This window comes from Phycodurus eques, chromosome 10, assembly GCF_024500275.1.
Source record: "Phycodurus eques isolate BA_2022a chromosome 10, UOR_Pequ_1.1, whole genome shotgun sequence".
NCBI classification, from domain to species: domain Eukaryota; kingdom Metazoa; phylum Chordata; class Actinopteri; order Syngnathiformes; family Syngnathidae; genus Phycodurus; species Phycodurus eques.
This window is the reverse complement of record NC_084534.1, coordinates 14,574,382-14,601,990: the sequence shown is the minus strand read 5'-3', so window position 1 is coordinate 14,601,990 and position 27,609 is coordinate 14,574,382. Positions and strand designations below refer to the sequence as shown.

General features: G+C 38.3%; 2 protein-coding genes across 4 annotated transcripts; both read left to right on the top strand.

Annotated features, from left to right (window-relative positions):
* Nucleotides 1-910: 910 nt before the first annotated feature.
* Nucleotides 911-21,184, top strand: slc11a2 (solute carrier family 11 member 2). Of its 3 annotated transcripts, none has more exons than XM_061688875.1 (17): nt 911-1,068; nt 4,875-4,958; nt 6,454-6,593; nt 6,795-6,914; nt 7,523-7,642; nt 8,023-8,129; nt 8,223-8,293; nt 8,378-8,445; nt 8,525-8,680; nt 9,681-9,839; nt 9,913-9,999; nt 11,470-11,589; nt 11,673-11,822; nt 11,952-12,025; nt 13,349-13,502; nt 13,801-13,854; nt 19,339-21,184. In XM_061688875.1, exons 2-17 carry the CDS (start codon nt 4,925-4,927, stop codon nt 19,408-19,410), a joined length of 1,686 nt encoding a protein of 561 aa, XP_061544859.1. In that variant the 5' UTR covers nt 911-1,068; nt 4,875-4,924; the 3' UTR covers nt 19,411-21,184. The 3 variants fall into 3 exon arrangements, with proteins under 3 accessions (XP_061544859.1, XP_061544858.1, XP_061544860.1); XM_061688874.1 differs by having other exon boundaries at nt 6,408-6,593; XM_061688876.1 differs by lacking the exon at nt 19,339-21,184 and adding an exon at nt 15,235-16,834 and having other exon boundaries at nt 6,408-6,593.
* A 741-nt stretch (nt 21,185-21,925) lies between these two features.
* On the top strand, nt 21,926-27,357 carry cnpy2 (canopy FGF signaling regulator 2). The gene is made up of 6 exons (XM_061688928.1): nt 21,926-22,000; nt 22,201-22,307; nt 22,393-22,508; nt 25,075-25,272; nt 25,377-25,473; nt 26,377-27,357. The coding sequence occupies exons 2-6, from the start codon at nt 22,208-22,210 to the stop codon at nt 26,418-26,420; spliced, it is 555 nt and encodes a 184-aa protein (XP_061544912.1). The 5' UTR covers nt 21,926-22,000; nt 22,201-22,207; the 3' UTR covers nt 26,421-27,357.
* The last annotated feature ends 252 nt before the right edge of the window (nt 27,358-27,609 follow it).

Here is a 27,609-nt window from a genome sequence, read left to right as displayed (position 1 = left end):
AAATTTTAATATTTATGACGACGGCAACAGTGTTGCACACATTGGTAGCTGTAAACAACATGATGGTTTGGTGCTAACCTCCTATATAGATTATAAACATTTCATGATGATTATACATTTTTATTCCCAAATATATACACATTAATATATTTGGGAAACTGATTGCTATAGCACCAAAATAATGTATGTCTCTTGTAACCCAATGATTATAAATATTTCCTCCTTTAGGATATAGGTAAGCCCCATATAAACAGACAGTATGTGTTTTTCTAATGTTTCTGTGAGTGTTTTATTTCATGAGCAGCTCATCTGTAGGGACTTGGGTTACAGAGTTGGAGGGCCTTGGTTGGAGTCTCGCTGGGAAGAACTGTAAAATGCTAACTAGTTGTTAGAGAGATGCTTGCCTGGTTCCTAGTGTCGATATGCCCTTGAATTGTTCGTATATTCCGTAAATTATATCAATTTAACTATTAATAATGACAATCAGCTAGGATAAGATCCGAGTATAGGTGTAGAAAATGGATGGATGGATGGATACTGGCAATAACTGGAGGAAAATTATTATTCATTACGCTTTCATAGCATTTGAGTGTCAAAGTAGGCAAATTCTGTTCGCACAAAGATGCTAGAAAGGTCAAATACAAGGAAAAGTAATTATTCCGTCTCAATCCCACGAGATCTCGCGTTGACAGAAGAACGGTTCATTTCCACTTTGCAACATCAGCTATGGAAGTGACCTAGACGTACGACTCAGCAGCAGAGACAGTATCTATGTATATTGGTCTACGGCTAAAACAGCCAATGTCTTTTTTACCTGGCAGACAAAAGTCAGGGGTAATTAACAAATAAGTTTACTCATTGACCAATCAGAGCGGCGTGCGTTTTATGAGCATGCGTGGTGACTCTTGAACGGAAGGTTGACATGGAAAGATTCGATAAAACGCGGATGTGCTCGACTTTAACCTGATAACATTAACTGACCTTACATTTTTACCCATGGTGTGTTTTGGCAATCGGACTCCATTGCCGAAGTACAGTATTATTGGCTCTTCCCGACATTTTAATCAGGTAAGGTTGTTTGAAATACTTTGGTAAATGTCACTTTAAGCGATATAATCTAGGAAGCTAGCATGTAGCATGTGTTAGCTGGTATGTTTTATACTAGTGGCTACTTTGTCAACCCACCTTGGATTTTAAACAAAATATATATACGGTTGGTTGGCTTTAAAATTTGTACAAAAAAGACATTTGGGCATGTTGTTTTTTATTTTTTATTTTAGTTTTCTCATCCTGCTATGTTGGTAAATGCATGCCATTAGAACGAGAAAGTTACACTTTTTGATAACAATAACTCTTAAAAACACTGCAAACTTAAAAAAAAGAAAAGACAAAAAGGTAATATCGTCATCATCGTCACATTTTCATACTGTAATCTGACCAGTCTTTTTTTGGGCATACCTCTTTTGTACAGCTTGTTACTTGACAGGTTTGCAATCACTGCTGAAGTTACAGTGGAATCTGTGTATCACCATTACACCAAACCTGCGTCATCACTAGTCACTCTGTTGATACCGCGATGAACCAGTTTTCCCCCTTTTGCCAAAAATTTCCAAGTATTTCTTATTGGTAACGTTTCCGGGAAGGATGGAAATAAAAGCCTACCAATAACACCTTTCGATTACAAGGCAACAGTCTGTATTTAATGACACTGCATTGTTGAGGTGGTTCTGCAACAAGCCAATTTAAATTTAAGGCAGGGCACGCCCAAGACATATTAACCCAGAGACAGAAAATATTGCTTCTAAATGACTTTAGGTGCACCTTTGTATGTTAACAAGAACGCTACCCAAATGTAATGGTTTCTCTCATATTCTCCCATTTTGCCAAGGTTAACAACACTTCGATTCCTATGTTGCATTGAGTAAGAAATGCACTTGAGCTTCTGGGACTGCACTGTTCTAACATTTGACGCCACTTGTTCGTTTGGGAGTTGTCACAGATGTGCACTTGTGATTGTAAAAGCTGCCAAGTGCTGATAAAGTTTCTTATCTCAAAGTTGCTGCTCTTTCACATCTAGAAACTTATTTGCTGTAATTTGATATTGTCCTGATAAATGGCATACAATTAGTACCTCCAAGTACGCAATGTATGTACTCTGTAACACTGATTGACCAATGACATTCAAAACAGCAATTCCCTTTGAGATCAACTTTTTTTGTACTAGGTTCTTCCAGAATCCAAACTGTCACCATCATGAAAGCTGAATTAACTGCACAAGCAATATTTTCACCCTTATGTACTGTTCAAGTTAAATTTGAGCCGTTTTAACATTTGACAGCAATACCCTGAAGAGTAGTCGTTGACCATGAAATTTGTTGACATTACTAGGGATCCACGGTAACTATTTTTTTTCCAACGATATTGATAACTGAAATCTTGCTGCCTGTCCAAACCAATAACCAATCTATATATATTTTAATGTTTATATCAAGGGTCTTCAAAACTTTCCATGCTAAAACCCCCTCAAACTAATGGAAAGCTGGAGTGGGGAACCCTACTTATGTATATTGTATATAATTGTGGTTTATGTCTTTTTATTGTCGCAATACAAAAGTACAATGAGAGTGATATGAGATGCCTTTTATAAATGTACCTTGTTACTGTGCAATTATATTAAGATATTGAAATAATACACAGGTTCCAATATTCATGTTTTTTAAAAGACATTATAATTTGTGGTTTGGCAAAGAGGGCAGGGGGGAGTGTTGGTGCTGCTAATTATCAGTCCCGATAGTTATCGTGCATCCCGAGACATTACCTAAAGTGACTCAAAATACACAAAAATGAAAATATTCAAAAATGTAGAATTTTTAGAATTGCAGATTGTATAGGTGCTTCAAAGTTTGTGTACACTAAGGCTGTTCTTTAGGAAATTTGACCTGCGGCTACTAAAATTGATTTTAGATTTCCTGGTGTGTGTTAAATGAAGGGAAATGTGAATCTGTACATAGCATTAAAGTGTTTACTATATATGGAATAGTGGGAACAGCCGCGAGAACTGTCTGTGTTTGCACACTTTCCCACAGCAACATGCACCTTTTGATCTTTGAAGGGTCATGGGGGAATCTTAAAACAATGAAAGAGTAAAACACCATAAGAATAATCATACAACTGTCATACAAGTATAAGAAGCTCTAAGCCAGTCTAATGTTTATACAGTACATTAAAACAATCAAACGCTCCTTAGATATTCTTAACTTACAGCATTATTTTCCAGTTGTTGTTTTTTTTTTTCATTTTTTGTCACACTCAAATTTCTCCTTGCTATAGTGATCGGCACAACATTTGCAAGAATGTAGTCAATTACTTAAATGCTGCTAACATAAGAAGCGGAAGGTTGTTTGACACAACACAGTATGTTCGAGACTGGAATCTAGTGGATGACATAAGACATACCTTTAGTCCGATTAGAATGTCGCTGTAGTGCAAACAAGATAACGTGTTACATTTAAATATCCTCTAATAAAAACTCTTGGTCCTTCCAAGCATATGCAGAAGTTGCAACACATTCCTTAAATTCAAATACATGTGTATTTGCTTCTGTTGTTTACTAAAGGATGTTATGATCAGTCTATTGAGGGAATTTCTTTGAGGGGATTTCACTAGGATCATGTGAACTTGTGTGGCCAACTGGCCTCATGGAATGACTGCACCACGTGACCAGTCATCAACTATTAAAATGATTGGATGTATGATGGAGCCTCTTAAATTCAAACATAATCCCTTCAAGCATGCTAGTTGACCTGTTCAGTTTTCAAAATTCATTGTTTTCCACCAAAAATAACATTATACACTATATAATAAGGACTGAGCCCTGCTGCGAATTGCGAAAATCTCTATTTGACGCCTCCCCCAAAAGATTTATAATTGCCTATAGACGCCACAAGGTTGATCATTCAAAGCACTACATTTCTCGAGCTGAACCTCCTCAAGTGAAGGGTGGTTGTCTATTTTGATTGTCAAATTATTGTTCACTTGAGCCAGGTGTATCGTTTTCCTACATCGCAGCAAGTATAATTTCCGTTTCTATGGTCTTCATCACGCCTCTTTGCCAGCACTGACAATATATACTTCCTAATCTCACAGAGGTGAAAGAAATGGTAGAAAGACAATGGTAATCCTGTCATGATGTCGTTGCTTGTTTACTAAAATAAATTACTCTCAAAACTATACTGTTGTTGCAAACAATGTCAAACAGAGCCACATATATGACATTGATTGCGGAGGAAGTGAAAGTTTGACTTGGGAGAGAAGTGGTTTTGTGTCACTTGCCACATGATCTGACAGTCATGTGCTCAGTCTGTGTTAGCGAAAAGTTTAGTGTTTCAAGGTTGGCATTTCATCCTTGGAATGCTGACTTCAAAGTTATGCTGTGTAGAGTGGAGAAAGGGGGAGGTGGGAGGTTGTATGAAAGTGGAAGAAAAACCTTTGCCTTTAACAGTTCCCCTTTTGCCCAATCGTGTTTAAAGAAGATGCTTTTATTTTCGATTTATGTCTCTTACTGGAAGTGAAAAGATTGAATTCATCTAAGATGTTGCAATTGTGGATTTATCCCAATGACTGCTTTCTCTTTTGCATCAATCGGATATCATTTACAAAAAGTCAAGCACGCATATCCCCCATTCCTGTAACAACCACCAAAAACAATGAAAATGCTGAGCTCAATTTTACCACAAAACACTACATTTTCAACGCCACAATTTCAACGTAGTCAGAGGATTTGTTCTCAGAAAATGTATAAGACAAAACAAGTATTTTCTCTAAATCTTGCAGTCTTAGGTAAAATATTGCGACTGTTTTGTTCTTTTTGTTAGGAGGCTGAAAGTCATCCCTCAAGTTCTCAGGAATCTGTTGGCCTGCCCCGATGAAGGCCCAGCAGGATGGAGACCTCCTCCAAGGTAACCGATTACAACAACAGAAATATGAGCAACGCGCACACACACCTACCTACTTTGACATTAGAACGGTATTACTAATGCACTGTCAATGTTGTCATCTGCCACAAGGGGTTAAAACAGTGTTTTAGATTTTTATGCCGTCATATGAAAATAGATTTACATGCCATGGAATGACATGGAAATAGAATACTTTTTTTTCGGGAGTTGATAACAAACCGTTGATCAAAAAAAGTTGATTTTATTTATTTATTTATTTGGGTCCAATTTTGACAGTTCATTTAGTGATCTTTATTGCGTCATGAGAGATGTTGTGGCTAAAGTTCAGTTTGCTTTATTTGTCTACACATGGTGGTATGTTGGCACACGTTTCTTTGCCACTCAGTCTTTCCAGGGAATTCTTTTTTGTTTAATGTCAGGATGTTTTGACATTTGAAGTCAATGAAGTCCACATTAGCGTTTGGGGCCAGTAGTGGTCGGTGATGAAGGAACTTACTGTAAATGTTTTTGTATTATGTTCTGAAATGACCTTTATTTATGATTTTTGATTACATTTATGTATTGTAAGGGTCCCCTCGAAAATGAAATAATCCATCTCGGGGGGGGGCTGTCCTTTATATAAATACATCCATCAATAAACTAAATCAGGAAAAGTGGAACTAAACGAGATAATTACCTCTGAAGCTTTTCAATGGACATGAATAACTTTCCCCTTGTAGTTCATTTTACAATGGCTGCTTCTGCTCGTTAAAGCAACTAGTTAATGGAGAGATATGAACGCCAAATGTGTGTAGCTTCAAAAGGTGGGGACTGGCCTTATGAGTAGCATAAGAGTCATCATATGAGAGAGTAAAGTTGACTGTTTTGCGATCAGGTTAGCGGCTGGCTGTTAACCAGCTAACCGGTTAACAGCCAGCAGTTAACCACGCTACGTTGACTGTTGAGTGCGTGGGTGTCAGTTATGGCCGTAGCAGTTTATTTATAAATCTTGTGCGGCACATATTTATTTTGTTGTTTTGTTCAGTAAAGCGATTAAAAGTGCACAGGTAACTGTGTCTATCCTTGACCACTTGTGCGGGCATTGCAATCGGTTCTAACCAGCGGTAGTAGGCTATATTCAATGATTAAATAAGCTAACATGAGTACAGTGTGTCTGCGATTGTAGACGTGCTGTTGTGGTACGTCAGTTAATTCTCCTTTACAGTAGAGTAGATGCACTCCGTTTTGTTTTCTTTTTTTAAGGGTGAAATAAACCCAAACTTTGGACAGTCTCTGTCTTTTATGCTCTCTTTGCTCACTGCCATCACTCCCTACTTATTTCAACATGGAGTGATGCGTGACTCTGCAGTAACATTAGTCCATGTGGAAAAAATGATCGCTGCGAAGCTCTGAGCCAGAGGTTTTGCTTTGACTTTTGCTTTCATAATCGAATTATTTGATTCTTTGTTACAGCCCTGCTTTTTTCCCCCCCCCCCCCTGTTTTCTGTGTGTTTTTTAGAGGGTTCCCCTCATGACAACGGGGACATTCAGACCAACCAGTACAACTCCATCTCACCTCCGTCCTCCCCCGCTGACTTAGATCAGCCCTTCTCCACATACTTTAAAGAGAAGGTGGCCATTCCCGAAAGTGTCAATCAGGTACTGACTGACCACCACTCATAAAACAGAGGCCTTTCTCATAGGTTTTCTATATGCAGTGATCCTTGGTGTGTGATTCTAGGAGCGTAGTTGACATCTTTTAAGTATAAAGTAAGATGAATGGTACTTAATTAAGGTTTTACTTTGCAGGGAAATTAAAGGACAATAGTCACCTGTGCTGTTCACTTGTATTTCATTCAGGTGTTCAGTTTTAGGAAACTCTGGGCGTTCACTGGACCCGGGTTTTTGATGAGCATCGCTTACTTAGATCCAGGAAACATTGAATCTGACTTGCAGTCTGGAGCTAAAGCTGGATTTAAGGTGAGTACTTAATGTCACAAATACATACAGTATTTTAGCTATTTGTGTGTTGTTATTTAAGTGGCTGTTTCGTCATTACATGTTTTTGTACATGATGTTTCAACATACAGTGGATGGGTTGGCCGGGTTAAGTAACTATCATCACTGTTTCAAGATTTGAAAGCCACCTGTCATGTACCACATTGTTTGAAACAAAAGCATAAATTTTTGCTGTTCATTTTATATTCGTTAGTTAAAATACTATTCCATCTGTGACTGTGCAATTAAACAATTTTATCAATTTAGTGAAGTTTAAAATATGGATTTTGTGAAGAAAATCTGAGGTTTTATTTTCAGGTCACATTGCGCACTCCTAATGCAACCCTAGGGGTGGGGCACAAGCCAGTGCAAACTGCAGGTCCGTCCCAAGGCCAGAAAAATGCACAGGGTTGTGTCAGGAAGGGCACCTGGCTTAAAACTTTTCCAAACAAATATGAGCGTTCCTCCAAAGAAGCCAGGGTTAACAATGTCTGCCACCGGTGCCATTAACCTACAGGGTGCCGGTGGAAATTCAGTCACTCCTAACTCCATCCAATGAATCTCCTGCGGATCTTGTCTCTCATCCTTAGCTCTTATGGGTGTTGTTAGGAGCCACCATTATTGGGCTGCTGCTGCAGAGGTTGGCAGCACGTCTCGGCGTCGTCACAGGGATGCACCTGGCGGAAGTCTGCAACCGGCAATATTCCATTGTGAGCGTCCACACTCCATAACATCTTTTTATAACAATGCCAACTTGAAAATCCAGGCACAGATTGTGTGACCTATTTACTCATACAGTAGCCAATACAAAAAAATAGACGACATATTAAATTATTTTCTCCTACTAATATATAATAAAAACAGCAGAACATTCACTTTAACTCAAACGAAAACTTCAGCTTTACAGATGTTATGTCTTTGGTCTCAGTCAGAGTGAATGTAATTTCTGTCTATGGCAAAATCTGCTATTTAAGATTTCTGAAGAATTCTGAAGATGCTAATGTTTTTTTTTTATTTTTTTTATTTTTTATTTTTTTTTCTTCCCCCCCTTTCTATAATACAATAAAAAAAAATCCACATTTTCCTGCAGGTGCCGCGAATCATCCTATGGATAATGGTGGAGTTGGCGATTATTGGCTCAGACATGCAGGAGGTGATTGGATGTGCAATAGCGCTCAATCTTCTCTCTGTGGGCAGGTACCTTAACGATCGTATCCTTAATACTACTTCAAGAAAGTTAAACATTTCTATCATAGTTGAACACATTCTTCCTTTTCCTTCTTCCTGCAGGATTCCCTTATGGGCTGGAGTACTCATTACCATCACAGATACATTTGTGTTCCTCTTTTTGGACAAATATGGTGTGTATGTGATGATTTTTTTAATCCAAGCTATCGGTAGAGTCTCCCCTCAGTGTTGACATCATCTTATTATCCCTTTTGTAGGCCTGAGGAAACTTGAAGCTTTCTTTGGCTTTCTTATAACTGTAATGGCTATAAGTTTTGGTTACGAGGTAACATTTCTTCTGTCTTTCTCCCTACGTTATTCAACGGAGGAATAGTTAGACTCTATGCTTTTTTTTTTCTCTGTAGTACGTGCTTGTGAAGCCAAATCAGGGGGAGGTCCTGAAGGGGATGTTTGTGCCATACTGTGCCGGATGTGGGCCCACACAACTGGTGCAGGCTGTTGGCATCGTAGGCGCTGTCATCATGCCGCACAACATCTACCTGCACTCAGCTCTGGTCAAAGTGAGAATTATTTTGGTCAAATATGAATAATTTATAAAGTAATTGGGTAAATACATTGAACCCTCGCATATTCACAGTTCGGCATTCACCTACTCACAGAGCTATTTTTTTTTTTTTCCATTTTTGGGAACCTATCATCTGTTGTTCACTGAAAAATTCGCCAGTTTGCCGTTTTCATGCTCAGACCAACGCATTAACAGTATTGCTTTGGTGCCAGGCATTAAGTGGCATTTTGGTGTCAATGAAGTATGTTCAAGTGAGTTGAAACAGAGTACACACACACACATACTTAGACATTAGTTGGGGTTCACTGACATTTTGTTGCAGTTAAAGGCAATTGCAAACCTTTTTAGAAGGGCCGTCAGATTTTCGTTATTCGAAGTGCTCTATCCCTAACCTTTATGAATAGCGGGGGTTCACTGTAAATACAATGAGTAGTCAGAGGAGTAGTAGCGAGAGTATTATTATTATTTTTTTAAACCTTTCATTTTATTCAGATTACCATTAACCATGTTGCTATATTAATATACTGTAGTTTACTTTTTAGTAAGTAAACTTGCACAGTCTGAGGTCCAATACAAGAGCTGTATGAAAAATTCTGCCTTTGCAAAAATAATGCCACATTTTTAAATTTACTGTCAGTGGTATTTTAATGTGTATGTTTACATTCATTTTTGGTTACCTTTTTTAGCTCCTTGAGAAGGGGCAATATTATAGAAACATCACTCTGTTATGAAGAGTAGTTTCACGCCACTGCAAACTAGAATAATTTTCAACAATTACCATACTGAAAGTGTCAGTAAAAATGCCATTGTATCTTTAGATTGTCTCGGTGTTCCAATGAACTGTCTGGTAAATGTATGATAGTACAGGTACAGACACAGTATTGGAAATGTTACATTATTGGGAACTCTGCTGATGTCCGTGCTTAGAGGATTTTGAATGATTGGTGTGTGAAAGTAATAAATACTATTAACTCATTCCATTCTTCATGCACCAGTCTCGTGATATCGACCGTCAAAGTAAGAAAGAAATAAAGGAAGCCAACAAGTATTTCTTCATTGAGTCAACCATCGCCCTCTTCATCTCGTTCCTCATCAACGTTTTTGTTGTAGCCGTCTTTGCCCAGGCCTTCTACAATAAGACTAACATGGACGTGGTGGGTATACTGGAGTGCTTGAGCAATCACAGTCAAGTACAATATAGTACTCATCTTTATTTTCTGCTCGCAGCACAATGAGTGCAATGCAACCAGCATCCCTCACCAAGGTCTATTCCCTCTCAACAATGAAACACTGGAGGTTGATATCTACAAAGGGGTACGTCAACTTGTCAACTTGTTGTGGTATGTTTTAGAAGTTTAATTACGGGGCCAAATATGAACAATTAATACAATTGAATAGGTAACTCTTTGGAGAGGTAATGTCTGTTATAACTGGATTATTATATGGTCTCTTCTCTTTTACATGTTACATGGTCTTTTGTAGTTTTTTTTTTAAAACTAATAATCGGGTATGAGTTTGCATGTTCTCCCCATGCCTGTGTGGCTCCTTCTCTGGGTACTCCCGTTTCCTCCCACATTCCAAAATCATGCATAGTAGGTTAATTGAAGACTCTAAATCGTCCGTGAGTGTGAATGGTTGTTTGTGTACACTGTATGTGTGCCCTGCAATTGGCTAGCGACCAGTTAAGGGTGTACCCCGCCTCTCGCCCAGAGTCAGCTGGGATAGGGTCTGGAATGCTTGCGACCCAAGGTAGGACAAGCGGGATGGAAAATGGATAGATGGATGCCTAATAATCGGGTAATTGGATGTCTATCCCCACCCAATCCCTCGGCGGGACGCAAAAACAAGGGGGGGGGGGATTTAAAATAAATAAATAAAGACAGTATTCATTGAGTCGGTTGGTTGATCCTTGGTTTGTCCGCATCGTATGCCTGCTAAGAGTGCGCCTCAGGTGAGTATGAGTGAACTAAAGGCCCATTAATAAAACGATACATCCATCACTCGCCAGCCCACAAAGAGCCCATCTCGGGCGGCCAATGTTGTTTCTGTTGATGTTATTCTTGAATTTTCAAAGAAATTAGTTTTCCAACATCTTAATATGACCTTGAGTCTACAGCCACCAGTGAGTCCGTTCCAACGAGCAGTGCTAGGGTAACAGTATGCCACCACTTGGTAGTTATAAATGACTTACCCTGCGATTGAGTCCAGGAGATGCTTAGACGGCTTAGTGGTAACACAACTGTGTTGGGACCTAGAAAACATTTCAGTTCAAATCTCGGTCATGGACAGTAACAATCGGAAGATTCTAGGCAAGACGCTATATTCCCATTCCCACTGACTATAGCTGACTGCCTTACTTCCTGTTACCTGCAATACCACCTTTCTACTAATTGTGCTAATACACTGAAGGGTGTTGTGTTTCAATACAGAGGCATAGAGGTGTATGTGGATATATATGTCTGTATGGAATATACAGGAAGATAGCTTGAAATATGGTGCCGGCGGAGCTTCGAGATAGAGATCTGTGTCGACCCCAGCCCCAAAATAAAATATCAGCAAGTTGCCAAAAGGGCTATCAAAAGGTAATACCGAACTGTTGCTGTTGAAGGTTAATAAATGTCACCACGGGTGTACACTTAATTGTATCTATGGATTTAATTGAGATGCATACAACGATGTAAAGATGCCATTGCACACACCAAACTTACTGAGTGTATTTTTTTTTAACAAGGGCGAGTGCATTGTGAAAAATACTTTTTTTAAAATGCAATACTTACTTTTCAGGGTGTGGTTCTTGGCTGTTTCTTTGGCCCCGCTGCGTTGTACATCTGGGCCATCGGCATCCTTGCAGCAGGGCAGAGCTCCACCATGACAGGCACCTACTCTGGCCAATTTGTTATGGAGGTATATTTGTGTGGTTGTTGACAATGTAGATTGAAACAAAGAAATGCAATGTGCTTATGTTTTTTTCCTTACTATTTGGTAAGGGTTTCTTAAACCTGCGGTGGTCTCGATTTGCGCGGGTGCTCCTCACCCGCTCCATCGCTATCACACCAACACTCCTGGTTGCCATTTTTCAAGACGTGCAGCATCTGACAGGGATGAACGACTTCCTTAATGTACTACAAAGCATGCAGGTCAGACAGTGACTCATTTTAAAACGCTTGCAAAAAGTGTTGTATTTACATTTTTTTAAGTACATGTTGGCTGCTTTGAGGTAGTTTGGTAGAGGATGTGTACAATCAATTCTTCTTGTCGTCCCTTAGCTTCCTTTTGCCTTGATCCCAATTTTGACCTTCACCAGCCTGACGTCCATCATGAACGACTTTGCGAATGGCTTGTAAGCAAAATGACTATCTACGAAGTGAACATACCGATACTCTGTTGACAAAAGTATTGACATACTGTACCTTTGAGTTAATCAGTCGGACCCCATAGTTCCTCCTGAATCTTGTGATGTAGAATAAACAAGTGCAGTATCTCACAAAAGTGAGAACGGCTCTCACATTTTTATATTTTTTTATTTTTTCATGCTACAACACTGAAGAAATGACACTTTGCTAAAATGTAAAATAGTCAGTGTACAGCTTGTATAACAGTTTAAATTTACTGTCCCTTCGAAATATGTCAGCCATTAAAGTAGAACAAAACAGACCAAAAAATGTATTGTAGATTTGAGCCATCACAGAAAAGAGTCTTGTTAACAAGCCGGTGTTACGTTCCGGGTCTAGGAGAACCCCAAAACATAGCGTGATTCGATTCTCCACTTCTTCCCACTCCCAAGTAAGGCCTTTGTCATCAAGTCACGCATTTTACAGTGTTTATTGAAGCTACAAAGGGAGAAATATGCCAACACAATAAACAAGACAGATTGAAAACAGCCCCATCTGTCTTTTCTCACACCAACAATGTAAAATGAAAGACAAGCTCTTGCCTAGCTCCTAAACAGCACTTAACTTCCTCCCAAACAAAAGGATCAACTGTTTCAAGGTCAGTGCCTGGACAGTTTGTAAGGGGAAGATCAGCAAGAGATCCAATCCCATGGTGGCAACCAGGCCAATGCAGACAATCAGCAGGTCCCACTGTTTATAATCCGATGTATGTATGTGAATAATTTTTCATCTGTTTCATTTTTTCCCATTAATTTTTAGTCCCTTAGGTGTAAAGGCAATGTGTGATACCTTTGCCAATATACCGCATTTTTTCGGACTATCAGACCCACTTAAAATCCTTAAATGTTCTCAAAAATCGACAGTACGCCTATTATCCGGTGCGCCTTATGTATGAATTCTGGTTGTGCTAACTGACCTCGAACCAATTTTTTACACGACGCTCAGAAATCTGTCAAAATATTTTAGTATGACTTTGGTAAGCTATGAAGCCGGATTGTCTGAGCATTACGGCTACCATAGTGGGGAGCCTCGTGGAGTAATACTTACTATACTTCAACATAATGTTATGGTGTGTGTGTATAAGTGACTTACCTGACTGTTTTGTTTTACTTAATGCGCCTTATAATCCAGTGCGCCTTATCTATGAAAATAGACCCGCTCTTTGATACTTGTAGTCCGAAAAATGCCGTGCTATAGTTTATTAGTTGTCCCTATTGTCCATGTACATATCTAGCATAGGTACTGAAAGTTGTCTTATTGTTTTCCTTCAGGTTTTGGAAGATCGGAGGGGGCCTCGTCATCCTTATGGTTTGTTCCATCAATGTGTACTTTGTGGTGGTTTATGTGGCGACTTTAAACCACGTGCTGCTCTACATCCTGGCCGCTCTGCTCTCCATCGCCTATTTGTGCTTTGTAGGCTACCTGGTGAGTTGTTTTTTTTATTCAATTAAAATATCTCTTTGTGTGCGTCTACTATTTGGAAGATATGGTTTACAAATTGGGATTTGGATGTATGTTTAACGAGGTTAGTTTGTTTTTTTAAAAAAAAAAAGCGTGAGCGTGTCAGGAGGGTTAAAAAATGTTCAAGCAGCATTGTACATATAGTGGGTGTGGATTCTGATCAATGGACCAAATTTTACAGTAATATGCAAACAAACTGATCAAAACAATCTCTTCTGCATCTTTTCTGTTACTTGACCGGTCTTTCCTGTCTTGTGTGCAGGTGTGGCACTGTTTGGTTGCCCTGGGGGTCTCCTGCCTGGACTTTGGCAGCAGGGTAAGCAATCGACCTGATCTGTTCATAGAGGAACAGTCTGAGTGCAAGTCCTAGAGAGGAACAGCACAGTAACCAGCAGCATTCCTCTTTCCTCTGAAGACTCTGAGCCCTATACTCAACTGGGACTGTTGGAGTTCATGTCGAAGCGTTTTCCCGTCAATGATTCGTGTTTTTCTCGTGTCCACCGGGCTATCAGAATGTGCTCGTGTAAAGTCGACATCAGGATAGTGTTTGACTTTGCATGCCACAATCTAAATCCATTTCTGTAAGAATATGATATTAGAAAATCGACAAGGTTGAACACAATCTCTTTCAGGATACTGATTTTACAGTTTGCACCATGTTTGCTTACATATGGCAGAGCACAATTATTACCACTTTTTTATTATGTGATACAAAAAGGTTCAGCCAGTATTTTTGCATCAATTGTTGCAGTAGTCATGCAAAATGCCCTGAAAGCAAATAGCTCGAACTGAGGAAGATGGCATTTAAAAGTTTCAACAAGCTTAAATTAACCAAAGTTGTTGGTTCAAGTTAATAAAAGAGGCACAAAATGTTCACAGGCAGTTTCAGTTGTATTACTGCAGTTCTACTTAAATGAATGAGAGTTTAGAAATTAAGTTAAATGTACAATATATCGAGGTATCCTGGTCTACATCAGTACCCTCGATTATCTCATATTAGCCCAATATAGTTCAGTCAGATTTATTTTTTGTCTTTCATTTAATGCATCATTAGGTTGATCCATATATTAACAGACTGAAAAGTCTCAGTTGTTATGCCAAATGATATCCAGCATAGGTGTGTTATGATATTTTAAGGCTGTAACATATCCAATGCACTGAAGTGAAACATTTGCACAGTTGTTCTTATACGATTACATTTCATCACATCCTTTTGTATTTCAAGTCCAAGTATTAATCAATGCAGTGGTGGTTGCACTGATCCTTCCTTGTGTGTCCTGATACATATTCTTGGGCTCTGTTCTGAGGAGGGGTCAGAAAAAGCTGTTCAAAAGCTTGTCTGCCTCTTTTTGGAAGGGCCTGTGAGGTAATTGTATGTTCTCATGCAAGTGCTGACTTATTATTCAGTAAAAGAGATCAAATGGGAGCAACATCAGGTCACATAAACTAGTCCAACTCTATGAAGTAAATCCTTTTAAGAGAGTATAGACAGATTTCCATATACGATCAAGTTTGATGCCAAAGAATGGCAACATGATATCGACATCATTTGTGCTTCCCTGGTAAAAATGCGTGTAATATATTTGTGCTTTTTTTTTTTTCCCCCCCCTTTTCTCTCTCCCCTCTCTTCCCACTGTCTTTATGATTATGATGAATGTTGTATCCACATTTTAATCCAACGTTGTATCATTAAAAGTTGAAAAGCCCATAATTGGGGGGGGGGGGGGGGGGGAGAATTAGAAGAGACTATGATGCAAGCAAACAATAGTTTCCTCCTTTAAATCAACCTTTATTGAGCCGTGCGTACTAATTTTACAAAAGAAAAATCGAACGGCAAAATATTGAAATAATGATGATCTCATTTCAATTTACTCACAAGTGTACTTCTGTGAAGTGTGAAATCTGGGCCTGTTTAATTTAACAGAGCTGATATACTCTCATGCAGTCAATAAATCACTTGCTGACCACATCATCATCATCTGACTAATTATGTTGTCTGAATAGCAACAGTTTTATTGTCCCTTCTGCCATCTAATGGAAGAGCATTTAATTATTCTGCCTTTCACAATATGTCACTAGCATAGATAGATGAACAAATACATTTCTAACAAATACATTTCAGACCAATTAAGTGAAATTGGATCATTTCAGCACCCTGGTTAGGAATCACTGCACTATAAAATGTACAAGTGTGTAGAGTAATTGATTTGAATTGGATTATGTTGGAGTAAAAAAAATTTTTTAAAGTATTGGAAGAGATGACGCAAGTGACTTTTTCATCCTCTTTTGTGTGTTTCAATTCCTTAGAGAGGTTAGAATGGTTGAAGTAAAGTTACAATTGGAGCCCGTCGGAGACTGAGTGACTTGGTCAAGTCAAATGTAACCCTCGTGGGAAAATTAAAGGGAACATTTACTTGTTAAAGTATTTTTAAAGTGTTGTTCTCAGATGGAATCGGAGGCAGCACTTGCTTTAAATTCAACTTTACACAAAGGTAAAAGCATATACTCTATCAACTCATGCTAGTATCTCATGTTAGGGTCTCTTTGGTTTAACTATTCTATTACTTCCGCTATCATAGATGCTTGGCCCTTTACTTATTTTTGAATAACTATCAGTAATATTTACATTGCTTCAAAGTGTTTCAATCTAAAACAGCCAATGGAGATTCCATGCTCTATCACTGATGTACTACATTCTATAAAGCAAAAAGAGCATTACAACTGAGGATGGTGGGAGATGTGTTGATACTGTTGACTGATAAAGACGCATCTCTCCACTGCATTCCTGCTCGGTCTGGAAATGTAACCGTTTTCGATCTCTGACCAAAGCTCATCATCATCCCAATCTTATATTCGATCAGAGTTTTTTTGAGAAAAAAACAACAACACGATATTAAGTACAAAACACATTATTTTTTGTTTACCAGGCAAATTTTTTTTTTTTTTTTTTTTTAAATGAATGTTCTAAAATTAATATACGGCATCCTGGTTTTAAAAGGAATGACATTTAAAAAAGAAAAAATGTTTTTTTGGGAGCAACATGTCCATCATGTTTGTGGAGTGTGTCGCTGCTTACGTCCACTTATGAACACATTGTGATTCTTTTTTTTTTTCCTTAAAAATATGTTCTCTCCTCTTGTGGTCATACACATTCGGTCTATTGCAGAGGAAAAACATGAATGCAGTATTGTGTACATTTGTTTTCCCGTTTGTACTGTTCTGAGTCTGTCCTTTCCTGCTCGCTGAGACCCACCATTTGTACAAAATAAACGCGGAAAAACTGCATACATGGGCAATTGTTGGTGTCGTATGTCTGAATTTTAATTAATTTTAGTGTTATGAAATAGTCTGATTATTTGTAATTGCACCACAATAGCCTATTATAACACACTCTGGATATGAAACAGTGGAGAAGTAATCTATGATGGGCAGTAGCAGTGTATGTAGTGCAAAATGCTCTTTTGCAGGACTTTCCATGGTTAAATGATTGAAGGTGAGCACCCTCAACTCATCACTAATTCAAATCAACATAGTCGTTCGTGATCATTCACCCTCCCTTTGTATTTATTTTATTTATTTTTTTAAATTGCCACGTTGATTTTGCAGACTCGCTGATGCACAGATGGGTCCAACAAGTGCAATGTGTTAACATGGTCTTATGTGTTGTTCGCTTTATTTGCTTTTAATTTACATGTTGCATATACAATGACAACATATAAATTGAATAACACTAATAATCAGTAAGGTGTGTATATATATATATATATATATACAAAACCCCAATTCCAATGAAGTTGGGACATTGTGTTAAACAGAATACAATGATTTGCAAATCATGTTCAACCTATATTTAAATGAATACACTATAAAGACAAGGTATTTAATGTTGTTTATTCATTGTTTTTAGCAAATAATCATTCACTTACAATTTTATGGCTGCAACACGTTCCAAAAAAGCTGGGACAGGTTCATGTTTACCAACTGTGTTACATCACCTTTTCTTTTACAACATTCAATAAATGTTGGGAAATGAGGACACTAATTGTTGGAGCTTTGTAGGTCAAATTCTTTCCCATTCTTGGTTGATGTACAGCTTCAGCTGTTCAACAGTCCAGGGTCTCTGTTGTCGTATTTTATGCTTCATAATGTGCCACACATTTTCAATTGGAGACAGGTCTGGCCTGCAGGCCGGCCAGTCTAGTACCCGCACTCTTTTACTATGAAGCCACGCTGTTGTAACGTACAGAATGTGGTTTGGCATTGTCTTGCTGAAATAACCAGGGGCGTCCATGAAAACGACATTTCTTGGATGGCAGCATATGTTCCTCCGAAACCTGTATGTACCTTTCAGCATTAATGGTGCCTTCACAGATGTGTAAGTTCCCCATGCCATTGGCACTAACACAGCCCCATACCATCACAGATGCTGGGTTTTGAACTCTGCGTCTGTAACAGTCCGGATAGTTTTTTTCCTCTTTGCCCCGGAGGGGACGACGTCCACAATTTCCCAAAACAATTTGAAATGTGGACTCGTCGGACCACAGTACACTTTTCCACTTTGCATCAGTCCATCTTAAATGAGCTCGGCCCCAGATAAACCGGTGCCGTTTCTGGGTGTTGTTGATAAATGGCTTTTGCTTTGCATAGTAGAGTTTCAAGTTGCACTCACGGATCTAGCGCCGAACTGTATTTACTGACATTGGTTTTCTGAAGTAACGGCACGGTGGCCGACTGGTTAGAGCGTCAGCCTCACAGTTCTGAGGACCTGGGTTCAATCCCCGGTCCCGCCTGTGTGGAGTTTGCACGTTCTCCCCGTGCCTGCGTGGGTTTTCTCCGGGCACTCCGGTTTCCTCCCACATCATGCATTAATTGGAGACTCTAAATTGCCCGTAGGTGTGAATGTGAGTGCGAATGGTTGGTTGTTTGTATGCGCCCTGCCATTGGCTGGCAAACCAGTTCAGGGTGTAACCCGCCTCCTGCCCGATGACAGCTGGGATAGGCTCCAGCACGCCCGCGACCCTAGTGAGGAGAAGCGGCTCAGAAAATGGATGGATGTATGGATGGTTTTCTGAAGTGTTCCTGAACCCATGTGGTGATATCCTTTACACATTGATGTCGGTTTTTGATGCAGTGCCGCCTGAGGGATCGAAGGTCACGGACATTCAATGTTGGTTTTCGGCCTTGCCGCTTGCATGCAGTGATTTCTCCAGATTCTCTGAACCTTTTGCTGATGATATGGACCATAGATGATGAAATCCCTAAATTCCTTGCAATTGTACGTTGAGGAACATTGTCCTTAAACTGTTCGACTATTTTCTCACGCACTTGTTTACAAAGAGGTGAACCTCGCCCCATCTTTGCTTGTGGATGACTGAGCAATTCAGGGAAGCTCCTTTTATACCCAATCATGGCACCCACCTGTTCCCAATTAGCCTGTTCACCTGTGGGATGTTCCAAACAGGTGTTTGATGAGCATTCCTCAACTTTCTCAGTCTTTTTTTGCCAAATGTCCCATCTTTTTTGGAATGTGTTGCAGCCATAAAATTCTAAGTTAATGATTATTTAGTAAAAACAATCAAGTTTCAGTTTGCACATTAAATATCTTGTCTTTGTAGTGTATTCAATTAAATATAGGTTGAACATGATTTGCAAATCATTGTATTTTGTTTTTATTTATGTTGTAGACAACGTCCCATCTTCATTGGAATTGGGGTTCTGTATATATATATATACCCTTTGTGAAGTCTTTAAGTGCTCCTATACTGATGAAATGTCCATCTCTCCTTCCTCTCTCCTCCAGATGGGGCTTGGACGGCACACGGATATTTACTTACTGAACGACATTGATGTGGACATTGTGAACGAGAGATAGGAGAGAAGGTAGCAGATGGACGGCTCTCAGTGATGGAGGTCCAGAACGCCGACGGGACCACCGCAACATAGCCAGTATCTTTGCATCTTCCCTCTCAGTGCCTTCCACTTTAATGTGCCCTTAAAGTGTCTGATACTGTTGTTCCTTTTATATCAAAGGCCTCTGCAACATCAGCCAAGCTTCTGATTACAAGGGCCCATGTTGCACTTTTATTTGTTTCGAAATAAAATAAATACTATACAGCAGAAGGTACCAAAAACAGCAATGCAAAAAAACTTCCTTAAAATATAATAAAAGCTAATTAAATTAACATATATTAAGTGGATCAAACAAAAAATTGTTGCATTACATTGAAAACGTTTTTAGCTACTTTTAAGATATTTAAGAAAAATATGTGAATAACTTGAAAAAAATCCCATTTAAAAAAAAAAAAAAAAAAAAAACTCATGCTCATGTATGCCACGTCATCCCCAAGTCGATATTGAGGAGTTTGTGAATATTTTTAAAAAGAAATTTTCCCCCTCATTGGATTATTTGTTTTTTTGACATGGGAATTTTGTCTTGAAAGGGATTTGAAAATGATTGCATTCTGTTTTTATTTCAGTTTTACACGTGCCAACTTCCTTGGAGTTGGGGTTTGTATGTCTTTCAGTACAGTGTAATCTGTTGGATGCGTGTTGAATTTATGGAAGGAAACCTGCTGAGTGCTGCATGTGTAAATTGAATTTAGTCATCTCATGTGACCAACACTATTACTTGGTAATAGTGTTGGTCATTTCTGCTTAATCCACTTATTTATGCGAAGAGCATATTTTTAAGTGATGTGCTGGGAAGAAAAAAAAACTGTATGTTTAGGGGACTTCTGAATATGAGAAGACAAGTCGAGTGTTGCATTGTGGGTGGGAACTTTCGAATGTGGCGTTTTTTGTTCAATATGTTGGAGCACTTACACCAAGTGTGAAATAGCAGCTTTACAATATAACATGTTGGTGTACGGTAATATCTCGCTGTTGTCAACATGATAATTTTTTCATACACCCATTTGTACTTCACATGCACATCATTGGTGTAATCAGAAAATGCTACAAAATGTTGAAACCTCTGAATGCAGCTTGGTTAAAATAAGCTCATTTGACTAAATCTGCTGTCTTCTACGGTGCCGCCTCCTGTGTGCCTCACATGTAACATCTTCAAAGCACAAAACAAACTCAAATATTTCTGTAGGGTTAAATACTGAATCGCATATCATATTTTTAAAATTTGTATCTTTTTTTTTTTTTTTTTTTTTATAAATGTATCGCTGTTTTTGTTTTAGCTTTTAGCTAAATTTGGTCGAGGAAAATGTAGTGTTCACTTCCAACTGGACTCCCAGTGGTTTATATGTTCTTGGAACAAAATAATAAGTTCTTGGAACAAAATAATAATAATAAAAAACGTTATTATGGTGTCTCGAACAACCAGATCACACTTGAATCAAATGTAACAAAATTGCCAATGTGACCATGCAAAGCTGAATGATGGAGGACAATATGTATAAATCACTTGCTGTCCACATCATATTACATGATAAAGCAGGTGTAAAGAAGAAACTGACATTGAAATTGAATGTATCTGTGTGTTTTTTTAAATTATAGTTTTATATTTTGACATTGTATTGACACTTTACTGTGGTTCTTTTTTAAATCATGGTTACATTTACAAATGTCTACATTGTCTGTTTTTTTGTTGTTGTAGTTAAACATGCAAATGTGAATTAAAAGGTCTGTTGTGTCAACTGCGGCATGTGCAAGTAAATGCTACAAAATGTTTACGCAGTAAAACATGAATTCTGGTTTCCCATTACACATTCAATCTGAGGAACATAGTAGATATTAGGAAATGAAATAAAATGTATCCTCATAATTTGGAGGACTAGTGGTGAGCGCATATTCACAGTTATGCGGTTCTGGGTTTGAATCTCAACTTTGGCCTTCCTGTGTGGAGTTTGCACGTTCACTTCTCGTAGTTCACTCTCACCACTGGACAGACAATATTGAAGTAGGACTGAGAGCATAGTGGTAGATGGGGATCATTAGGCAAAACAGCCTCATTTGAAGAACAGCAACAAAGTGCGTCAATTAGATGTCCTTTGACAGACGTAAGGATCCTAACATGTTTATTGACACATTTTATTCAAAATGGATAAAAAAATGAAAATGTAGCCCAAGATTTTGCTTGGATAATTTACTATTTTGCAAGACGCCATCTATGTATAGCTTTTCACCAGTTTTGTATAAACTACCTGGAAGTGTTGCTTGAGTTCAGCAGTACAGCTATCTTAACAGAAAATAACTTTGGTAAAAGTTAAAGTCACATTTTAAAATGTTACTTGAGTAAAAGTCTGACAATTGCTGTACTTAAGTATAAAAATAAATTTTCGATATGAAATGTTCTAAAGTCGAGCAAGCCTTTCCAGTTTGCCTTTTCAGCGTCATCCCGCCCACAGGGGGCGCTGTCCGCCCTCTTGACATGATGCGCTGCAGGTGAAACGTCACCACATTTCGCCGACTAAGATGAGCGTCCAACTATCGCCAATCAACGCCAAGACCTGGTGAGTCTTAGTTTAACTTTATGTTTTTCCTCCCACTTTTGTGTATATTTCAGTAGCGTTCGCACGATTTGGGGCAGGTTTTTTTTTCACAGACATGGTAGCTCTTGCTAAAAGGAAGCCGGCTTAAAACTCTCGCCACCGTCAGCTTTTCTGCTTGGCGTAACAGCAGCCCCCTTGTCGTCAATATTGGTTTGTAATAGATGCAACATGAGGGAAGTCGCTCTCCTGCCTTCAACCTGTTTGCTCTTCTTCCTCCTGCTGAGCTCCTGCCAGGCAGCCAGACAAGGACAGGACATCCGATGTGGAGGTTGGTGTTTGCGCTTTACGTCCTTCATGAATGCGCCATTGAGATGCGCAAATGCCAGATAGTAGTGGTGCATGTACCCCCACAGCATGCAGGGCTCTGGTGGACGAGATGGAGTGGGCCATCTCCCAAGTTGACCCCAAGAAAATGATCCAAACAGGCTCGTTCAGAATCAACCCGGACGGCAGTCAGTCCATCAGGGAGGTCAGTGTCCATCCATCCATCCATCCATCCATCCATTCATCCATTCTTTACATCCATCCATCAATTACATCACGTCCATCCATCCTCCCTAAACTACCAACCGACCTATCCACAAACCTCCCCTTGGATCCATCCATCCATCCATCCATCCATCCACTTTCTGAGCCGCTTCTCCTCACTAGGGTCGCAGGCGTGCTGGAGCCTATCCCAGCTGTCATCGGGCAGGAGGCGGGGTACACCCTGAACTGGTTGCCAGCCAATCGCAGGGCACATACAAACAAACAACCATTCGCACTCACAGTCACACCTATGGGCAATTTAGAGTCTCCAATTCATGCGTGTTTTAGGGATGTGGGAGGAAACCGGAGTGCCTGGAGAAAACTCCACACAGGCGGGGCCGGGGATTGAACCCGGGTCCTCAGAACTGTGAGCCTGACGCTCTCACCAGTCGCCCACCGTGCCACCTCCCCTTGGATCATAAAATTAAAAAAAATTAGAATGAATTTAATTATATTTCACCAACCCATTATTTGATCAAATAAATAAAACAATCTTCAATGTATATATAAGATTATTCATTTTGCTATTTTTTTATTGTTTAGATTACAAAGAAATAAATTAACCAATTATTTATTGACAAATGAATACAAAATATATCTTCACTGTTAGGCGGAAACCTCGTATTTCCAATTATGGTCATTTTCATATTTCTTCACAAATTGATATTATCGGTCAGTCCCCATGTGGTCTGTTCTTGTTGCAAATTATGAACCAATCTGAAGTGTTGAAAATAGCTTGGGAGAAAATCTATTAACTCTCTTGGACACTTCAACTGTCAGAGAAGTGTTTTATAACTCAACTCCACTTAGGGCTAGGCGATGTGACTTAACATTTATATATATTTTGAACCATAGACAGTAGACGGTATACACAGTATTGCGGTATATGTTTTGGTGTGTAGCTTTCAATATAACTGGTTCTGAATGGGTACCATATGCCAATAGAAAAGGCATTCAAGCAGGAAGTTGTTTTCTTAACTATAAACAGAATAGTCAAGAATGCTACTTCCAAAAGATTTATTGTGCAAAACTGAAATTATGGGAAACAAATACAGAAAACTTTTCAAGTAACCTCCAAGCAGTGTGAAACATGAGAATTCAATATAAAATTTAAATGGAAACATTACTGTAGTGCAAAACACTGCTTCTCCTTTTCCCCTTACTTTTCTTAAATAACACAAAATATCAACATGTAGAGATTTAATAAAATAAAAATACAGGTCCACATCGTTTACTCACACTTCAAATCAGCGAGCCTGGTGGAACAGGGTCTACATGGTTATAGATGAACCGAAGTAAAGACCACACTTTACCTCACGTCATGGGACAAAGGAAACTGGCGGCTGGCGATGAATGGAAAAAAACATTTCCCATACATGTTTTGCCTTTAAACTTCAATATCATATTATTACTTTATCATTTTATTATTATTGTTAAGATTACCACTTCTTACAACAAAATACGTCTTCGTTTGTGTAAAGATTTGTATTTTTTCCCCCTTAAAAAAAAATACAACCTAACCCCTAATGTCTTAACAACTTTTTTTCCCTAATCAATAGGAATTTGTCAATGTGACATTCCAACTTTTTCTTGATAATAGGCAATATTATACTTTCTATGGCACTCAGGGGTACACATGGTTGTTATGTTTAATTTGCATTTGGATTATGAGGGGATCATGATAAAATTTCTTCCCTGTATGGAGTCCCTGGACCCGAAGGTTTAGAACCCCTGATCTATAAAATACAGTAGTAGTAGTAGACAGAATTAGTAGTACAATAGATGTTTGGCCAAATTGTGTTCATATAATATAAAATGATCATCCTTTATTAATCCCACAGTTGGGGGTGGGGGGGGGGGCACATATTACAGAACCTCTCAAGTAGAATGTTCCTGATGTAAAAAAAACAAAAAAAAACAAGAGCACAATTTAAATTTGGACAGCCCCTCTAAATTCATTTAAGTCTTGTTTTTTCTTTGGCTTTTTGGGTGATACTCATTCTAAAAGTTGAAATGACTTTTGTCCTTACGGTGTTCCAATTATTTTTGTCCAGCATCACCATACACGTTGTTACATGTTATGTTTATTAACTTTACACTTGTATGACAGTTAGAGAATGTTACTTAAACAATTTGCAGTCCCTCATCAGTCATTTTATGATGTTGATAGTTGATTAATTAATTAAATTTCAGGGGGTTTTTTTTAATGGAAAAAAATAATTGTTAATGCAAACAAATGTGAAATTGATCAGGATCCTGGAACAGATTGTTGTTTGACTGCAGAGGTTTTACAAGCAGTCAGCGAGGTCCAACTTAACATAGTATAAGATATGAAGCAATCAGTCACATAGCAAAGTAGAGAGAAGCCAAAGGTAGACTAATTAAAATGTCAATGACACATGATGAGTACAGAGTGTACATCTGTTAAATGATATGCATAACTTCTAGTCGCTTGTGAATGGTTACAGACATGAACTGTAATGGTTGTAATCCCCATCCACCGTCAGGTTCCTCTGGCACGCTCTGAGGGAAACCTTCTGGAGCTGATGGAGAGTGTGTGTGAGAGGATGGAGGACTATGGCGAGCTTAAAGATGCTGCCACCAACAGGAAGTCCTACATTAGAATCAAATCTCGCAACGGTGAAGCCATGGACCTTTCTGAGGCCACGCTGGACTCGAGAGTCACCAGCAGTCTAAAATTTGCAGTGAGTACAATTCTCTGAGGAGTTTCATTCTAATTTGTCATTTACGTTACTATAATTGGTGAGTTTTTCCATGTGAAACGATTCATCTTGTCATACTGTGGTAGTGCGAAGCCATTGCTGAGCAGCACGAAGACGAACTCATCGAATTCTTCTCTCATGAAACAGAAAATGTAAAAGACAAACTATGCAGCAAGCGGACAGGTACGTCTGCAGTTAAAATGTAGTTTTTCAAACACAACGTAAGAATCATATTTTTGTTGTTGTTTTTGTTTTATTATTATTGTTATTATTGTTTAGCTTGTATTGATTTGGTTTTGTTACTTCTGAAGTTGGCACAGGGTTTCACCTTTTTTACTTATGCATTCTGTTCTGAAGTATGTATGTACTGTAACACATTTTTTACAGTGGAATCTCTTAAAGTCAAACACATGTAAGGTCATACAATTCACAATTTGATAAATCATGTAACCCAAAACCTGTCTGTCATGCATACACATGACCCTAGATTGTTTTTAATCTTTGAGTTTTTACGCATTAATATTAGTAGACAACTTATTTTTTGTTGTTGTCTTTTTTTTGGGATGAAGCAAAATATTTCTATTTACATTGCATATACATCATTTCACACTGTACCACATTGCTCTTCTGAGATTTTCCATTTTTTGATAAGTCAATGAACTTGTGAATAACAGAACCAGGGCGCATATTTTGTCTGACCGGGGAGCATGCTATTTTGTTTATCAACTGCATAAAGAGAAGACTGCAAGTTAACCCTAATTGCATTTAAATTCAAATGAAATCAGATTTAATTGGTTTTACACACTCAGTCCATTTCGAATGTTTTTCTTTTTCAATTCTGAGGGGAAATTGAACATTTTTCAGAATGGTTAAGAATGTTAATTAAAACATTACATGCACAGTTAATAAATGTTTTATGATGACTACCGTTGTTTTTATTTCCAGTATCCCAAATGGGGAAAATAATTTTTATTTGAAATTCCGACCACTCTTTCGGAACAAAATGCGTTCGACTTTAGAGGTTCCACTGTGTTGTTATTGTCATAATTTTATTTTTCGCTCAATTCTCATTTTATGTCCTGCCAGATCTTTGTGACCATGCTCTGAAAATCCCCCATGATGAACTTTGACATCCTCATGCCATGGCGACCGTCTCTATTCAGCTGATATTGGCCGGTTCACGCCACGCCGGCGGCGGCGGTGAAAGATATAGTTATGTATGAAAGGTCCACAGATTCCAAATCCTCAGAAGAGGTTTCATCACTCATGGAGAATAAGGGGGCTTGTCTTGACAGTTTTTCTTAATCATTTCATCATCCCTTATATCTCTACCTCACAATATGTGACGCTCTTAAATTAGATTAGTACATTATTATTACTCTGAAACTTTGGTCAAACTTAGTTGCAGGACTAAGAGTACACTGCCTGCTTTAGGATGCGTATATAGAACTGGACGATAAAATATAATCCTTTGAGATGTAGATACATTCTCTTCAGGCTCTCAGTGATCAAACTTAATAATAAAGTACTGTATATCTGCAGTTTGTCCCTCTTCAAAAGACAGAAAAAGACTTTACTGTTCAATACATGTTGCACAACTTTACACTCACCAAATATCTTTGTCATTTTTCTACTATTTTCCACTGAATGAACAACCCTGTTTTTTATATAAACTTTCGGATTTCTGCATCTGCTCTGCCTTCTTTCTTGGGAAATGATTGATACACTATTAAATGTACTCCTTTTGTTTAAATATTTTAACAGTAGAGAACAATTGATTTACTTCTTAACAACCCTTTCCCAAAATATCACAATATGAAGTTTTGAAGTGTATTGCTTGTAAGTACTGTAATGTTTCATTCATACAATTCCCTGCTTTCTACAGATCAACCTTTATTCGTTACTAAAACATTTTTATATTACAATTAGACAAGGTATGTGGTTTAGATATTCTATTTCCTATCTGTTTTTATGACATGGATAGCATCACTCTCAAATCAAATATAAAAAGCTATGAAATTACTAATATTATAATCAGATGCAGAGGATGGAGGAGAATACATACTTATGAGACCAAATAAAAGAGCAGTATAAAAAAAATCTGCTTTTACAAAACGAATTCACTATTTATTGATATATTTATTCATATATTTGTTTATTATTGTACTTTTATAATATTTTGCTCACAAATACCCAAATAAGATGTCATCAAAGTGACCAAACGTATTTATAGTTTAACATTTTGTTGCATGTATAACACATCACAATTTTATTTGGAACAGGTTTTTATACTGTGCTGTACTTAAGATGTATCATGCC

Bases quoted from the DNA above. Each gene is read 5' to 3' on its own strand.
- cnpy2 (XM_061688928.1), top strand. From the start codon at position 22,208: ATGAGGGAAGTCGCTCTCCTGCCTTCAACCTGTTTGCTCTTCTTCCTC. The intron at 22,308-22,392 runs GTTGGTGTTTGC...GTACCCCCACAG, and splicing joins ACAGGACATCCGATGTGGAG to CATGCAGGGCTCTGGTGGAC. The intron at 25,474-26,376 runs GTACGTCTGCAG...ATGTCCTGCCAG, and splicing joins ACTATGCAGCAAGCGGACAG to ATCTTTGTGACCATGCTCTG.
- slc11a2 (XM_061688874.1), top strand. The intron at 10,000-11,469 runs GTACGTCAACTT...CTTACTTTTCAG, and splicing joins AGGTTGATATCTACAAAGGG to GGTGTGGTTCTTGGCTGTTT. The intron at 13,855-19,338 runs GTAAGCAATCGA...TCTCTCCTCCAG, and splicing joins GCCTGGACTTTGGCAGCAGG to ATGGGGCTTGGACGGCACAC.